The 18,964-nt window shown below is 39.4% G+C and overlaps 1 protein-coding gene across 2 annotated transcripts in view; it reads left to right on the top strand.

Moving 5' to 3' along the window:
• The window catches only part of LOC130360632 (uncharacterized), a 189,671-nt gene that overhangs the window by 69,036 nt on the left and 101,671 nt on the right, over nucleotides 1-18,964 (top strand). Inside the window, exon 1 of one of the 2 annotated variants that reach the window (XM_056563179.1) lies at nucleotides 18,013-18,095. The exons of the other annotated variant lie outside the window; for it this stretch is intronic. Coding sequence (XP_056419154.1) covers nucleotides 18,084-18,095 — 12 coding nt within the window. The 5' untranslated portion in view covers nucleotides 18,013-18,083. Of the gene's footprint in view, nucleotides 1-18,012; nucleotides 18,096-18,964 lie in introns of those variants that run through there. 2 annotated transcript variants of the gene reach the window in all.

Below are 18,964 nucleotides of genomic sequence, written 5' to 3'. Positions count from 1 at the left end.
GAGCGCCCTGCTACGAGTCTGACACCGGATCGTCTGTTCAGCCGGAGGAATCGAGCTACAGCAACCTAGTGGTGAGTGCGGCTACCTGTTTCTTTAGTACTACCATTTGCCAGGATGGTTGTCACGTGCTCCTGGAATTCTTATTATTATTTAGGAATAAACTAGGAGATAGTGTTGATCCCAAAGAGGGACCCCGTTTAACTACTGTATGTAACCCTTTCATGACAAGTTCTTTTAAAACTTAATCCTGCTCTAACATGGGTAGATACCGCTTCATAATCTGTTTAATAGCATAAAATTGCCTTATGTATGAGGTGAAAAAGTGAAGGACAGTGCATTCTTGTGGCTGATGTTCACTTTGTTTGGATCTGGGATTTCTTTTGCTATGTGTAATTAACCCATTGCAAACCATGCAAACCATTGTCTCCATTTGCTTTAACGGAAATCTGCAGTATAAGACACTAATCCCCTATCCTCAAATATCAGACCCGCTGTATCAGACTATGATCAGGTCATCTACATAATGTCCTATCCATCTAATACAGTTTGCAAATGGATAACTAGGAGAAAAGTTAAAAAATTCCTCCCAGTATATCATAAAAATGTTTGCATAGGACGGAGAGTATTTAACTTCCATAAATGCTTAAGAGATGAAAAAATTTTGTACATGGTAACTAAAGATTTTCACGATTATAGAAAATTGTAATTCTAAGGACCATACATTAGGTAAGATAGATAACATTGAGTGTCTTATTAGCATAGGCAAATTCGAATTAAAGTACAGTCAATCCAAGTATGCTTCTGCACGGGTCATAGAAATGTCATAGTTTGCAATATTTGGTTAAGGTCCTTCATCGTCTGTAGGTTTCTCATCCATCCTCTGCACATGCTGGCCTAGTAAATCTGACATTGATTTAATGATCCTTTTCTGGGAAACAACATAGTTGCATTGTAATTTATAGACTGCAGTAACCTATGGTCCATTGAGCCTGTCATTAGACCACATAGCGGTTACTTTATAAAGACGGGGATGTGCATTGACATCTATTTCATGACAAGTAAATAAGCCTTTCATATTAAGTCAATAGCATACAGTTCTCTTTTTGACATGCCGCATAATAGACAGTGCAGCCTCTCCCACGAAACGCTTCTGTGGTCTTCTATTTCAAAGTCAGATATTTGATTTCCAATTTTCATTTTTATTTTTCTTAGTACATTGTAATCTTATCAGCATTGTTATCCCCATAAGAAATGTCTGTGGAGAATTAATGGGAAGCTTTAGTTTGGGTTTATTTTACCAATTATGGTGGAGAGTTACAGAACTAGCGATTCCTTAGAAACTGTCACATTAGTATTATTTATTTAGCTATTATAAATAAACATGGCAGTACACTGGTAAATATTTACTGTGTGTGTGTGTGGGGGGGGGGGGGGGCTGGGGGAGTAAAACAGAGAATACATTAAAAGTAAAGGAAGAACAAAGGAATTTAAATGTATCACAATTTTAGGTGGAAATATAAGTTGCAAAGCCAGAATGGTTAACCCTGTAAACACATTTCCATTTTAATTTCAAATTACAACCTATAGTATAAAGTAACTGAACAACCCTGCCGAAAGGTAAAGAAAAGTATTATTGTACATTGGGAAACATTCAATTACGCAGCAGGGGTACGAGTGAGAGGGGTACAAATTAGTATCACCTTTTCCAAATGGGTGTGTCTGCACACTGTGACACAGAATATAGAAGGGACCAAAGAGGCAAGCTTTCTCCATAAGGAAAGCTTCTAAATGAGGTTATAGAGACATAAAATGTGCGGAATGTCTGCCTGGAAAACACAGGCAAACATTCCGCACATTTGACTGATCCCGCAAGTTCTAGGACCGCTCGGAAATGCGCTGTCTCATAGACGGCAATGAATTTCTGAGCGGAATCCGCAGAAACAATAGACAAGTCTGTCCTTTCTGTGGATGCCAGAATCGGGATTTCTGCAGCAGAAACTTGTTTTTGTCCTACAGCCAGAGGAGCCGACCGACTCTGGCAGCAGCATGCCTCTTTCTCATCCTGATTAGCTCCCAGCCTGGATCCCTGTATGTCAATCATAATTAATGTACAGGGCTCCACCCTGGAAGTGGGTCCGGATGGAAAGGTGGTATGCCGCTGCCTTATTCGGTCGGCCCCTCTTACTGTTGAGCAGAAATACAAAACAGCTGTAGGCTAAGGAAGCAAAGGTATGATATGTTTGATCTCCTGATGTCCTAACTGATGGTGCCGGCACCTCTGTACCTCATAAGGAGGTGACACTTGCACTTCATATTTCTGGGAAACCAGAATGCCCAGCCACCCAAGTGCTAATTTTAAATGAATAAAAATCTCAGATGGTTTAGTTCCTCAGAAAAAAAGGGGTCTGCCTCAATACACATGTTACCGGCACATATTTTATGAGTCTTAGAAATTAAAACAAATAATATACGGCAATGTTCATATACCAAGTACTAGCACCATGTATTTTCTAAGCATACAAGTCATATTACCCTTAGTTATTTTTAAATGTATCTTGGGCAGGAAAATAAATGGAAAAGCAAATATGCTACAATAAGGTTACGGCGTTGTAACCTCTGCTTATGATCACCTACTGTGCTTTATTCTAGTGAGAGGACATTGACAAGCATTAATTACCATTAATTAGATGTTGTAAAGATTAGATTAGGATAATTAGTTGCCAGGGAACAGGTGAATTTAGTACAATTTTTCATGTCTAAAACTGAAAATTCAAAAAATTAGGATACATTGGTTGTACTTTACAATGGCAATGAAGGCTCTTATTTATTTTGCATTCCCTCCCCAGTCACAGTTACAAACTAAGGCTGGATTCACACACAGTATTTTCATCAGTATTTTTAATCAAAACCAGGAGTGGAACCAATACAGAGAAATCTATGGGAAGAAATGAAATGGAAAGATTTGCATCCTTTTTGTGTTCTGTACCCACTCCTGGTTTTGGCTAAAAAGACTAACCAAAACACTGACCAAAATACTGTGTGCGTGAATCCAGCCTAACGTTGAAAAATGAAAAAATAAAAAACATGGCTGATCATTGCCAGAGATATAACTTTGAGCTACACAGCAAATTTTAGACTCCAAATTATTTATAACACATAATACATATTTTATACGTAATACACAGGCAGCATAAGACTGGGTTTATGAGATCTCAAGTCAGAGTGGCACATGATCCGTTAATATGGCCTTGAAAATATAGCCATAATAGGCTAGTGTAAATCCGCTTCATACCTCCCATGTAATACTGTTTTACACAGCCCACATAATATCGCCATAGACAGCCATCATGATACCACAGTACACAGCCTGTGTAATACCACTATATACAGCCTATATTATAAACAACAAATGTAATATCAGCATGCATATGCCAGAAAATACAATCATAATAAGATTACATGTATAAACATTTCCACAAACTCTGAATGGTATAGAAATCTGTACTGTTGTTGGGTATAAATATGTGTAACAATCCATTAGCAGTGGCCATTAGTGGTTGTCACCTTAGAAAATCCAACATCTGTTAGATAACTCAAGTAAGGCTGAGCATATAATACCTCCCACAGGCGACATTTCAAGTTATTTTCAAGTAATTTTGTTTTATTTTAGAGGGATATGTCCTGGTAGTATGATTGCTTCAGTTATTTTTGGCTAACAGCTTTCCTCCTTGTTACACAGACATCAATATTTACATTACAAAGTATTTTATCCACTTTTTATGTTCTACAAATTAAATAATTCTTAGGAAACATTGGGTTATACTGAGGTTAATTATCCCATATGAAGCACAGTTTATTTTGCAATGAGTTAACTAAAAGTCAATAAGAAATAAAACCAGCCTTATTACATTTGAGAGTTGCTATGTATGGCTCCGCTACCTGTATGATAAATGTCTAAAGACCATCGTCGTGGCATAAAATGTGAAAAATGTGAAAATAGATAAAGTAAAGATTACAGTTTGTGTGAGTAAGTCTCCGAACATGCAACCGATCTCACAAAAGGACACAAATATCATTTTCTTGGTTTTGTACAGCAGATTTCCTTGGTTCTTTTTGGCAGCCGTTAAACATATCCTTAATAGGATTCATATGGGACCTCAAATAATGACAATGTTTGGATGTAGGCCAGCTAGTAAGTAATTTAAACATCACAGGAAATTAAATTTTAGATTTCGATTTTGCGTAAAGTTTTCTGTAATGAAAATGTCACACATAAATTATGAAGTCTGATTATGTTCTTTTTTCCCTGACTTTTTAATAAAATAATAGAGGTACTTGACAGTCAAGAACAAATGCATATTTTATGTGAATAGAATTACGTTCACCTAGGCTCTTTTGCAAATAATAGAACAGATGTTAGCCCTGCTATATCAGTTATCAGGTGCTCTGTTAAACAGCATCAAACACTGGAATTTATTAACAAAAAAAAAGCAGAATAGAGCAGTATAATGGTGTAGCGCCTCCACTGGATTAACTTTTTATGTTAAGGCAATCTTTTGTCAGGTCTGCATTTTATTTGTTTATTTATTTATATCTTTTTTGTTTCCAATGCTTTAACTCTATGCTATCCAATACTATTCATGGACTGTTTTAGGCACACATTAAAAGGATATTCCCATCTCGTAATGTGATGGCGAATTACTAGGATATGCCCTCACTTTGTGAATGTGGGGTCCAACCACTGGAACCCCTAACCAACTTTAAAGAAACCAAAACACTTTTTTTTTTTACTGTTAATTTATATTAATGGCCGTAATATTAATTGGCGTGTTCATTTTTTGTCAAATTACAGATGAAAAAATTGCCGTTTTTTAATGGTTAGAAGATGGTTTTTATGCAATAACAGCTAAAAAGCTGCCAATTTTTTCCAGTTGTTCTTTACTCATGAAAATCTTCCTTTTCATGGCTGAATACACTAGCTATAAACATTGTGTGAACATGGCCAAAGACTGTAAAAGAGACAAAGAGCTAAATTAGTCCTGCGGCCTGTAGTCCTGAGGTCAGTCACCAATTGGCCATAAGGTGATGGCATATCCTAACTATTGTGTATACTATTACATTTTTTAAATAGAGATACCCCATTAAACCGTTGTGGTTGTAATAATTTAACATTAAAGGGTACCTTTCATCAAAAAAACTTTTGATATATTATAGATTAATGTATGCAGAATAACTTTCCAATAGCATGTTATTAAAAAATATGCTTCGTTCGATTTAATTTTTCACTTTGAAAAAAATGACCACTAGGGGTCTCCCTACCAGTTTTTTTTTTTTTTTTTTATAGATTTCAGACTCATGCTGGAGTCCTAAATCTCAGACTGCTGCTGGGACACAGGCAAGCACAGCACTGCCCCCTGCCAGGGAGCAGTGCTGAGTTTGTTTGTGTTCCGGCTGCAGTTTGAGATTTAGGACTCCAGCATGAGTCTGAAATCTATAAAAAAAAAGGACTGGTAGGGAGACCCCTAGTGGTCATTTTTTTCAAAGTGAAAAATTAAATCGAACAAAGCATATTTTTTTAATAACATGCTATTGGAAAGTTATTCTGCATACATTAATCTATAATATATCAAAAGTTTTTTTTTATGAAAGGTACCCTTTAAAGCATAGCTGTAAGTTTTTATAATCCTGTCTGATTTTGTTGCCATTTTAAGGCCATTTTGGAGTAGTCAAAATATTTAATATGTTTAATCAATGCAAAATAACCAACAGAAATAAAACTGAAAATTAAATCTAGGTATATAAAAAGAGATGGCCTGACTCACTGACTCATCAACGCCCAGCCTAAACCCTTGGACCTAGAAAGCTGAATTTTTTCACAGGTGTTGTTTTTAGGATGTAGACAAGGAATAAGAAAAGATTTTTTGAAATTCAACCCTTAAGGGGGGTGAAAAAGGGGTTGAAAGTTTGCATGGAAGTCCTTCATTTTTGAAGCTAGAAGCATGAAACTTAGTTTTTAGGCTAACAATTAGAGATAAAGAAACATGTGTTTTAACGTTTTCTAAAATTCCACCCCTGAAGGGGTGAAACGGGGGCTCAAAGTTTGTATGAATTAACCCCTTGCCACAGAACGCCGGGTATACCCGGCGCTGCGGCACGGGAGGGTTATGAAGTGAGCTCAGTGGCACAATGGTAAAGCCTTGTAATAGGATCGGCACTTGTTTACAGCATGTGTAGAGCCATCTGATAGGACCTTTAACCTTTGAAGTACAGAATGTTCTGACAATTGTTGCATCATGCTACAATTGGGATACCTAGAAAACGCAGGCTACCTAAAGACTACTGCTGGCTACCATGTAAAGATATTTTATGCAGCATAATATTTAAAAATCATTAAAGGGTTGTCTTATCATGAAATGGTTCCAGGAACGTGAAGACAACTTTGCAATCCCTACATCTCAACGTACTGAAGAATTTGGGGATAATAGTTCTGGAAAAAAAAAGCACATCTTAGCATGTATTCACTGAAAGGGGTATTCTAAATGCTAATACTTATGGCATGACCATACCCATGCCTCATCCACCTGTTTGGTTACTGAACCCATAAGTCCTTGTTTCTCCTACCTGTTCTGCTACCCAGCTCCTACAACACATTGGTGGGTTTACTGCAGTGAGACACAACTTCTCCTAAAAAATGGAGTTCTAGGGGTAATATCTCCATCTATTTGACATTTTTAGCATATTTTAAGACCCTTTTTTACTCTAAATGTTAGTATAAAACTATATGACCCAACTTGTCTTTGCAACTAAAATCCATAGTAAATATGTATGTGTTTAGGTTGGCAGTACCGTAAATATAGCAATAGGAAAGGTTTTTCTCTAAATAACCCATTAAATCATGCAGCTAGAACATAAACTTCAAGAATTGTTTGAAAAGTGGCCTCCATTGACCGACATAAGCCAAAAATGTATGGAAGGTAAAGCAAAAGTAAGCAGAAACTACCCATCTGCATAATAAAATCAGCCTATTTATGTTGAAAATCATACCATATAGACAGCCATTGAAAAGGGCAGGACTTTACAGCGTAACATTCTCCTGAGAAATTCTGAGCCCCATTTGAGGGAAAAACACGGTATGTATTTCATTCTAGTCTGACAACATGTTGAGCTGCAGTTTGTAATCTTGTCAACATTGTGCCATTAATTGCCTCTGGAGCTTGGTATCCAAATGATATGGTGATACCTCTGCCCAGATTCCTAGGAATTGCATTGACATTGTAAAAGACCCAGCGTTATTCTCACTGTTTTCCTTCGCACTTCTCATTATTTTATAGAAATCACTTTTAAATGGGGAGAAAGGTTATGTCCCTGGATGTATATTGGTGTTTTATTTGAATTTCCCCGCCCCACTGTAAATGATTTAAATGGCCTTGACCTGAGTCTGACTGCTCGGATTAATGTGGTCTAATGATTGCTGGGCCTATCATTGCAGCAGGCATCATTAATTATCCTTATTGATTGGAGCTTTCAAAGATAAAGCATTATGCTGACTGGAATATACCCTTTTTCAAGCAAGGTCAAGGCAAAATAGAAAGGCTAAATAATTGCATTACAAACATCAGAATAAAAGTAACCTTTAGGACAGTTGCTCAATTAATACCCCATTACATTATTTAAAAGGACACTGTATTCGCTAGTTTCTGGTATAGATTTGTGGCGTGCAACAGACCATGAACCACGCACAGAATAAAGATAACAAGCTTGTTTACATTAAGCTACATCACGGAGACGAGTAATTATGTAGAAAAGTAACTGTATGTGTTCCATTGGGCACCTCCACCTCATCATTGTGAGAAAGATATAAAACCCTCTAGCATTTCATTGTAGTTGTAATGCTTAATGCCCAGCATTACCAGACAAGACACATATTTGGCACCATTGTGTCCTTTTCAAGCTGTGCTCATTGTCCAATAAAGATAATGGGAGTGGGGTTTTCACCACCCAGAGAGAGGATTTGATCTACCGTATGGATTCAAGTTCATGTTATGTTCTTTTTTCCACTCCATTCCACTGTCAGGGATTTTTGAAACAAGACTATAAGTTTCAAAAGACAGTGGTCTGACCCAATCAACCACACCACTGGTTTAAGAGTTAAAGGGAACCTTTCAGCAGAGAGCAGCCATGCCAACCTGTGGTAGTGGGTAAAAGCACTGTTAATGCTGATCACAACTGTGTGTGCATTTTTTTTTTGCCATTTTGGAGATATGGACAGGAATATGCAAATTAGTATGTTTGGTGCAACAGACACACTAATTTGCATATTGCAATTTTGCCCTTATCTCCAGAATGGCAAATCTAGGGAAAAAAACACACACAGTTGTGGTCCCCATTAACAGTCCTGTTAACCAATACCGCAGGTTGGCATGGCTGATCTCTGCTGACAGGTTCCCTTCAACTCAAAACTTGGTGTAGTTGATTTGGTCCTACCACTCCTCCCTTCCTCCTGTATTTGTTCATCTGACATTCCACTAAGTGCAGTAAGGACAGAGAAGGGGACAGCTATAGGCAGTTTTTCTCCTCTACATTCCTTCACCACCAAGATCATAAGGACATAAGTATTATTATTATTTTTATTATATTATGATTTATTTATTTATTATATATATCTCCATTGGTTACAGTGTGTCAAGCTTCAGCTTTAAGTAAGGTTACTCATTAGAAAGCTGCCACTTTAGTCTCATTAGTGCATATTATGTAGTCTTTTGTGACATAGGAGTGATGCACTGAAGATGCAGTTGTACAGTTTATGATGAATAATCATCTAATATTTATGATAGTCCAGGTAGAAAATGTGGTTTCAGTCTTCGGCAATCACTGCAGAGTAAACTTCCTGAATGGGACAAATGTTGAAATGCTTAATCTAGAGTTACTCGCCACCCACAAGCGATACGGAAATGCAATGTCTGGTTCAATCATCTTCAGCTTCTTCGGCTGGTTTTTATTTTCTCCCAATCACTTTATATACCTTAAGAAATCTACAGATCAAAAACAGTTAGAGATGGAACTACAGAATAAAGGTCGGGAGAGGTCTTACAGGGGTCCGTGTAAAGAATGCGGGATGGTTAAAGAAACATAGCAATTACATACAACGGGTAAAGATCATATGTCTCATCTCATCTTTCCAGTTATTCTCATTTGAATGTGAAAGAGTTTGGAGGAACCAATGACGATGATTGTGTTATACATTGCATTGACCTGATGAAGGAAATTTCTGAACATCTAATTCAATCACTGAGCTCTACTTAACCCTTGCTAGTATGGAAATGACGATTTAGAGGATAAATATTAATCAGCAAAATATTCAAGTATTGTGATTCCTTTGGGTTGTTGAAATACTTTTATTTATTTTGAATTATTATTGTGATAAATTTTTTCAGCTTATTGTATACTTTCATGTAAGAAAATCTGCAGTATATATTGAGGATATATGAATCTTTATAGACAAAGAGATAATGAAAGCATCTCAAATTTAACTTGGAACTTTAGGATGAAATCACATGGGCTGTCAGCCACATGTGTATGGAATGCAGCAGCCAGTGCACAAATTTGTGCTGACTGTCTGCCACATTGCAGCTGCATGCGGCCGACAGCCCATATGTTTTTACCCTTAAAGGCTAACTCCAGCAAAATTACTTTTATATAGCTGCACATGTTAAAGTTATATAACTTTGTAATGTACAAGCAGGCAGGAAGTCCAGTAGTTTTTATCACACATGATGAATGTCTTCGCACATCACTTTCCCTTCTCTTCAGCTATCAGATAGCTGAGAGCACTTTATTGTGTAGCTGGCTATGATTGGCTGAGGCACCCCCCCCTCATCTATATTCACTGCTTCTCTGACCATGTGACCTGCTTAGCTCTCTTGAGTCAGCTCCTTCCACAGTGCACGCAGGAAACAAGTGCAGGGGCTAGAGGTTTTCGGAAGCTCTCAACTTTCATTCACAATGCAAAAACAGCTCAATTCTTTCCTGTGTATACAAGATAGACTGTAAACCCACTGAGAGATTAGATACAGGCTGCCAATACAATTTTTTCGAGAGGGGAGGTGTAAGGAGGGAAAGGGAAGAGGGGGTAAACTTAGAGAGAAGAGGCAGGCAGAGAAACACATAGAGACTGCTAAGAGGCTATGCAAGCCTGCTGCTAAAAGGCTTCGCCCCTCCCCTCAGCTGTCTGGAGATTTCCGAACATAGAGTGAGGGGAGGGGAAGGCAGAGCTGGGCAGGACCCAGCTCTGCACTTCCCTCAGCCCCATACACAGTTCCCTTCTCGCAGCTCCCTCCACATAGAGACTGCTAAGAGACTATGCAAGCTAACTGCAAGAAATATTTATCACCCCAGGACTTACAGCTTAGACTGTTACTACTGCTCTATAATGCCCTTCATGATTCTGCTGCTTCTTATGGTTTACTAAAAGACATGGAAGGGCAAGATCCCCTCTCATGTGTGTGTGCAGTGCATGGGACAACTGAAAGTTAGAGATGAAGTGTGGAAATATGTGACAAAATGACATTCACAAGTTGTATAATGGCCAAAGTGCTGTTCCTGATTAACACACAAATTACCTTGAAAAGTTACTCAAGTGTATGCTATAAAACAATACATTTAGCTCACTAGAGAGAGCTTATAAGCTTGCTGCATATTGATCATACATTGAACTCAGTGATAAGGTAATATGCAGTAAACTAGGTTTAAGTCATCCAGCCTGTTATGTCTATGTAGAGGTTTGGGGGCGTGAGGTGCAGAACTGCATCCTATGTAGTTCTGCATTCGCCCCTCCCCTCGACTGTCTGGAGATTTCCGAACATACAGCGAGGGGAGGGGAAGGCAGAGCTGGGCAGGGCCCATACACAGTTCCCTTCTTGCAGCTCCCTCAGGAGAAGAGGAGGGATGTACATTTTCACAGTCCCGCTCCTGTGAGTAGGAGAGACGTAGATTTTCACAGCCCCCCTCATTTTCACAGCCCCTCTCAGGGATGTAAATTTTCACAGCCCCGCTCCTGTCACCTCAGCCCCACTCAGGGAAATAGGTTTTCAAAGCCCCGCTTGCACGGCGCTGTGAAAATATACATCCCTCCTCTCTCCTCCTGAGGGAGGTGCCAGGAGGGAAGTGTGTATGGGCCTGTAGGAGGTGCAGAGCTGTGTCCTGCCCAGTTCTGCCTTCCCCTCCCCTCGCTGTATTTTCTGAAATAGAAGAGGAACAAATGCAGAACTGCACAGAACACAGTTCTGCGCCTTACAGGGGCTTTATTTAATAAGAAGAGCACTGTCTACTACAAAGATTCAATATAATATTGTTGACAACAGAATTAGTAACCTATTAAGGATCCAAGGTGGACACTCACCTAAAAGGATGCATTATGTGGTGAGGGTGTGATGAGGGCAGATGTTATTTTCCCTAGGGGCAGATGGCATTAACCCCTTGTATTCGTGATGCCAGGGCGTGGTTAACCTCTGCACCACCCGAGGTATGGCCGCTGGATCATGGGCTAGGCATGGGGCGAATAATGACTCTGACGCCAAGTTACAGAACAACAGCAGCTTTACTGAGGCAGACAGATGGAATAGTCTTTACAGCTCATATAGGCCCAAGGAGGTGACCAGTGACTTTAGAGACTTGTGGGCTCGCTGGGACTTGTGAACTTGGATAGAATGCTGCAGACCCAAGCTGAATTTAGACAGATTTGACTGACTTGACTACGACTGACTAGACTTCACCCCATGTGTAGCTTGCCAGGCTTTGACATTCACCTGTGGGGCACTTGGTGATTTAAGCATGGCTGCAGGACTAGGCCTTGAGTCTCCTAAGGACACCAGACACTCTCAGGTCTTGACTGTTCCTCAGCATGCTCTAAACTGAAACTAACTAGCTCCTCCCTGGGTTTATATGGGGGAGACTTTGGAGGGGTCCTATAGGTCACCCACAAGTCATCTGGTCACTGACATCTTCCCTGGTTACAAGACATGGTAACAAGATTTAAAGGCACATAACATTATACAGACAATGCAATAGATAACATAGGGTATAATTAACCATTTATGATACACAGGTTAAGAGGGGACTCAGGGGACACTGAAATAGAGTCCGCTAGACAGGACAGCAAGGGTACAGGGGTGCAACTCCTGTACTGGGCCACCACAAACTCCCCCTCTTAACAACAGCCGTAAAGTGGTCACTGGGGACCATGAAATGATAACAGAAACATTTCCTGGGGCATTGCTCCAATGTCCTTCACAGGGCTGATGAACTGGGGAAGAGTCCATGTGGCATTATTACACAATCTCCACAATGTCCATACATGCTCAGGATGGTGAGGTATTTTGATCTCATAACTGCTTGATGGTAAATAATTGGTTTTGGATCTGGCTGCCTGAGGCTCTCTACTCTGATGCCTGTGCTAATGGGGCCCTTCGGCTTAAGCTACTTCTCCCCATAATATTGGACTAGCAGTTATGCATTTTTCTAACAACACATGAGAATATTACATACATACACAGTAGCTCTGCCACTTTACGTGTTACTTACGCCTTTCAGGAAAACTCTCTGGCCACAAGAGAACCTAGTGCACAGTGGACCGGAAACAATAGAATTTAGACATTTGTTGATTGATGTGGACTGAATATATGACTATTTTGCTACAGTCCTGACTTAGCATGTGACTATTTTAGTACACAAAATGTGCTATGTACTAGAGATGAGCGAAGTTACAGTGATTCGATTCGGCAGGAACCTCGCGGCTTGGCAGTTGCTGACTTTAGCCTTCATAAATTAGTTCAGCTTCCAGGTGCTCCGGTAAGCTGGAAAAGGTTGATACAGTCCCAGGAGACTCTCTCCTAAAACTGTATGTGTCCTTTTCCAGCCCACCGGAGCATTGACTTTAGAGACTTGCGGCCTCGCTGGGACTTGTAGTTTACTTGGATAGAATGCTGCAGACCCATGCTGATAGATTTGACTGACTTGACTAGGACTGACTTCACCCCTTGTGTTGCTTGCCAGGCTTTGACGTTCACCTGTGGTACACTTGGTGATGGAAGCGTGGTTACATGACCAGGCCTTGAGTCTCCTCAGGACACTAGACACTCTCAGGTCTTGACTGTTCCTCAGCATGCTCTAAACTGAAACTAACTACCGGTAGCTCCTCTCTGGGTTTATATGGGGGAGACTTTGGAGGGGTCCTATAGGTCACCCACAAGTTATCTGGTCACTGACACCTTCCCTGGTCACAAGACATGGTAACAAGATTTAAAGGCACATAACATTATACAGACAATGCAATAGACAACATAGGGTATAACTAACCATTTATGAAACGCAGATTAAGGGGGGACTCAGGGGACTTTGAAATAGAGTCAGCCGGACAGGACAGCAAGGGTACGGGGGTACAACTCCTTTACTGGGCAACCACAATTACAATAGAATTTCTTTTTCTAACATGCTATTTAGCTACTATTGAGATTTCATGTGGGAGAATCCATCCTCGTGTATGCCCTTTGGGTTTTATTTTATCCCATAAATTCTCTCTTACTGGTTGTCATGTAATGTTTGAAATATTCTAAGTAATTGAAAGGAAGATAATTCAGCAGGAAGAAAAGAGAGTCTACTTCTCAAGGAGGAGGAATGGATCTACAGAATAGAGCAGACAGACACCTAGATAAATCCTTATTTGATGTCTTAAAGTCACAAATGTGGTTTTGTTAGAGATGACAGATCCACTTTAAAGGCTAAACTTAGACGTAATGTTGGCATTAAAAAAAAGAGCACAGTTGTGTGATATTGCCAAGGCCAAGTTTAAATTGAGAGCAAACACCACTTCTCAGTCACAGCTTGGCAGGATTAAGTAGTATTTATCTCTATATTTGATGTGTACATTAATGGCAGCTTTATCTTAAAAACTGACATATGCATCTTCCTCTGAGGTGAGAACATATCAAATACAACACTAACTGCTGAAAGGAAAATATTGCTATACATTTATCAGGGTAATGTCATTACCTTCAGATAACTGCCAATACTCACATTTTCAGGAAGATCTAATAGCTGTTGTGTCTCAGACTTTTGGCTACAATCAAGCGTAGCAATGTTATCCAACATTATCTATATAAACTGCTCATGCTAGTGTATTTCATATCTCCAAAATGCATTTAGATAAGTGTCCCTGAGATTATTTTTATAACCTGGTTGACGCCATAATGACCACACGATTTAAATAACTTAAACTCTAGAAAATAACCACTCTATTTTACTCTCCTATACACAATATATTAACATATTCAATGTATTTTAGAATGTATATATTGTAGCTATGCTAATCAAACATCTACACTTTTGATATGTTTAAGCTATGTAGTTGTTCTGTTTCTCTTCTGGGTGTCTGTCTCTGTCAAGTGAGCAACCAATGCTGCGAAAAGTTTTTAAAAAATGTGTAGTTTTTTTTTAGCAGCTATCTCCTCTGCATGCGCCTCTCTAATAGTCAGTTTTCCCTGAGGTCAGCTTCAAAGTGGGCAGAGATTAGCTGTTTTGTTTCCCATACACAGCACATCTATCTCTATCTCTCTCTGCATCAGTCTTCTTTCGCCTCCTCCCCTCTGCATAGACTTCTGTGGGGAGCAGCCGTAACCTGACCTTCTGTTTTACCAGTGATTTTAATTACATATTTCTTAGCTTATATTTTGATTTATGGAAAAATTTTCGTTATACAGGGTGGGCCATTTATATGGATACACCTTAATAAAATGGGAATGGTTGGTGATATTAACTTCCTGTTTGTGGCACATTAGTATATGTGAGGGGGGGAACAATTCAAGATGGGTGGTGACCATGGCGGCCATTTTGAAGTCGGACATTTTGAATCCAACTTTTGTTTTTTCAATAGGAAGAGGGTCATGTGACACATCAAACTTATTGGGAATTTCACAAGAAAAACAATGATGTGCTTGGTTTTAATGTAACTTTATTCTTTCATGAGTTATTTAGAAGTTTCTGACCACTTATAAAATGTGTTCAATGTTCTGCCCATTGTGTTGGATTGTCAATGCAACCCTCTTCTCCCACTCTTCACTCACTGATAGCAACACCGCAGGAGAAATGCTAGCACAGGCTTCCAGTATCCGTAGTATCAGGTGCTGCACATCTCGTATCTTCACAGCAAAGACAATTGCCTTCAGATGACCCCAAAGATAAAAGTCTAAGGGGGTCAGATCAGGAGACCTTGGGGGCATTCAACTGGCCCATGACGACTAATGCCCTTTCCAGGAAACTGTTCATCTAGGAATGCTCGGACCTGACACCCATAATGTGGTGGTGCACCATCTTGCTGGAAAAACTCAGGGAACGTGCCAGTTTCAGGGCATAAAGAGGGAAACACATCATCATGTAGCAATTTCGCATATCCAGTGGCCTTGAGGTTTCCATTGATGAAGAATGGCCCCACTATCTTTGTACCCCATATACCACACCGTACCATCAATTTTTGTGTTCCAACAGTCTTGGAGGGATCTATCCAATGTGGGTTAGTGTCAGACCAATAGCAGGGATTTTGTTTTTGTTTCACATAAAAGTTTGCTTCATCACTCAGCAAAATCTTCTGCGTAATCTGAGGGTCCTGTTCCAATTTTTGTTTTGCCCATTCTGCAGCACCTGAAACTACGGATACTGGAAGCCTGTGCTAGCATTTCTCCTGCAGTGTTGCTATCAGTGTGTGAAGAGTGGGAGAAGAGGGTTGCATTGACAATCCAACACAATGGACAGCACATTGAACACATTTTAAAAGTGGTCAGAAACTTGTAAATAACTCATGAAAGAATAAAGTTACGTTAAAACCAAGCACATCATTGTTTTTCTTGTGAAATTCCCAATAAGCTTGATGTGTCACATGACCCTCTTCCTATTGAAAAAAACTAAAGTTGGATTCAAAATGGCCAACTTCAAAATGGCCACCATGGTCACCACCCATCTTGAAAAGTCCCCCCCCCCCCTCACATATACTAATGTGCCACAAACAGGAAGTTAATATCACCAACCATTCCCATTTTATTAAGGTGTATCCATATAAATGGCCCACCCTGTACTTTGAAGACTAGGTTTCCACACAGATATTTTCTGGCGTTTTGTTTGGAAAACTGCCACTGCAGTTTTTGAGCCAAAGTCAGAAGTGGATCCAGTAGAAAGGATGAGTATAAGTCCTTCTTTTAGATTTCACATTCCTTTTCAATACACTTCTGGCTTTGGCTCAAAAAATGCAGTTGCAGTTTTCCAAAAAACGCCAGAAAGAAAACCTAGCCTAACACCCCTGCCTTTATGAATAAGACCAGTGTTAGTATAAAGCAGGGGACCTACTATGAAATCTGTGATTTTAGGCTCCAGATACACACTGTCATACAACATTATGCTAATTGACAAAAAACTGCCCTGTCCTATAATAAGATTGGGAAGTAGTGTGGGCAAATGTCTGCCTGGAGACACAAGGTGGAGGCAGAATGACCTTTCTCTAAGTCTTCTAGCTTATGGGCAGCTCATGTGAAATATTTTCTTACCTAACCATCTGTAGCAGTGGAGTGTCTTCCCAGGACTCCGACAGTAATAGGCCTGTCTTTTCTAGTGGCTTTACATTCATATGAGTCTCTTTTTCCTGACAAGACTTGTGCTGCCTAAAAATCCTGCCTGCCAAAGACACTGGCTTGATGCAGGTTTACCCTAAAATAACTAATTCTTTCTCTTAGTTTGGTTGTCATTCTTTGGAAACACTCAAACATTTACAAAATTCCAAAGCTCCAGGATGTCACAGGATCCAGCCATAAACCTGGATGCCATGACAATTAACCGCTTAAGTGTAAGCCTGAATAGCAACACAGAACCACAGCATTACACGGGTTTTCCAATTATGAAAGTTGTTTTCATCTGTGGTCTTTAATTCTTTCCTTCTGTTTCTGCTGAAATTTTCTTTGCTGTTGTCTTCATTGCCCTCCCCCCTTCCTGTCAGGTGTACATCCTGTAATCCACCTCCTGCTCCTGCTGTACACTGTAGCTAAGATTTCAGTCAGCTCTCACTACACCTCCCTCCTACTACACCTTCTTGACTATAACCCCACTTACTACACCCACAGAATCTTTCCACACAGTGGGAGGAAGATAAAGTGGACTGAATCCCATTTAGAATGTATAGCAGGAAGTATGTTACAAGATATACACTAGACAAAAAATTGGGCAATGTAGACAACAGAACAGACAGCTTTTACCAAGAACAGAGGGTAAGCATGAAATACTACATACATGTTGTAAAGTAACCTTACTTTCCAATGTATGTTCATTTAACATTGTATGTTCAATTTTTGTTGGAAAACTCCTTTAACCCTTAACATAACTGTAAAATATAAAAATGCAGTGCAATACAATAAAAATCACATATATACTGTATTTGTCAGCATATTAAACAATAGTGTTACACCCATAAATAAAACAACAAAAAATGCATAAAAAAATATAAAGCACAGGGGTATTTGAGATATTATAGTGAGGGAACACCAACATAACTACAGTGCTCCTTGTTCCCTTACAAAAGCATGCTATGGTTTAAAATAATGTCTTAATGGTGTGCATGAATGGAAATGTAATATACTCTCATTTACTATGCTTGCACAACAGACCCATTCACATTATCGGCACCGTCTTGCCATAACACAACCGCCGTGCGTGAGCCTGGCAGTTAAGGTAGGAAATGCCAGTGATGCGAAGAAGTCATCTTTCCTAATGCCAGCCTTAGACAACTACATTTCCACATGTTTCAGATTCTGTCACGTTGCATAGATTTATAATAACATATTTGTGAATATCACAAGATTCCTTTTTCCATGAGATCAAGGTGTATTAAAAGTTACAGTATTCCTTTAAAGACCAGTGGGAGATTGGCAAGTTGCAGTTTTATGCAGTGAGCCCAATATTCATGACTTGACAGCTGAGTCCGTCGAGGGAAAGTTCTGACAGCTCATTAAACACATCACATTAGCACATGCCAGCAATGATGTTTACTATATATGTTTAATAAGGTAAATGCTGTCCCTTATTTAATTACGGGGCATATTCTACAAGCAACCAGGATTCTTGATCTGCAGCTTTGTCCAAAACTCCCTGTTGTCATTAATAGGGATTTTTGCCTGAAGCTGAAACTCTATGACAAGGATCCATGTTTACCGTTCCACCAGCTCACACACACCCGGTGTTAAGCAGGTTGCTGGATGTTTTTATATGACATAAATCAATAGTTTGCTAATAACCCTGTAGCAAGCAATTTTAAGATTACTTTCTAGAAGCCTCCTTGCTCCTGGCAACTACAAAGACAAAATGATACAAACAAAATTAACAGCAATTGATATGCAGGTTATTCTCCTGACTAATGCTGTATTAGGGATGTGAATATCTATGCTATTACAGCCTCCTTGTAGTGTCAGGAGCTCTGTGTGCATTCTCAGCTTCTAAAAAATACATGAAAGAGCTGTCTCCGAGGAACGGGTCACTGGAAGACAGCGAGTAATTTGGAGAAATTAAAATAAGTATACACAGTAGTTCTTACAAGCTCCATGTGAACATTAAAGATTTGTCATTGTGTTGAAATCAGGCCTGGAAAACTAATTTCCAATTAAAAATACAATGGGAGGCTACACTGTCTTCTAAATAATTGAAATAGAGATATATTACATATTCATGACAAGAACAGGCAACCTGTGGCTCCTAGGCTGTTGAGGACTACATGTCCTATCAACCCCGTGCTTTAAGGGCATGCTGGTGCTTATACTTCCAGTGTGGCGTTTAACCCATTGATTGCTTTTGCTAGGAAATCCATAATGAATATGATTGAATTGTGTGCATTGCATATATAGAGAGAATTTCACATTAGTAACAAAAAATATATCATTTT

The sequence above is a fragment of the Hyla sarda genome, chromosome 3 (genome assembly GCF_029499605.1).
Source record: "Hyla sarda isolate aHylSar1 chromosome 3, aHylSar1.hap1, whole genome shotgun sequence".
In the NCBI taxonomy this organism is placed as follows: domain Eukaryota; kingdom Metazoa; phylum Chordata; class Amphibia; order Anura; family Hylidae; genus Hyla; species Hyla sarda.
Note: the sequence above shows the minus strand (reverse complement) of the source record. Positions and strands in the feature narration are given on the sequence as shown.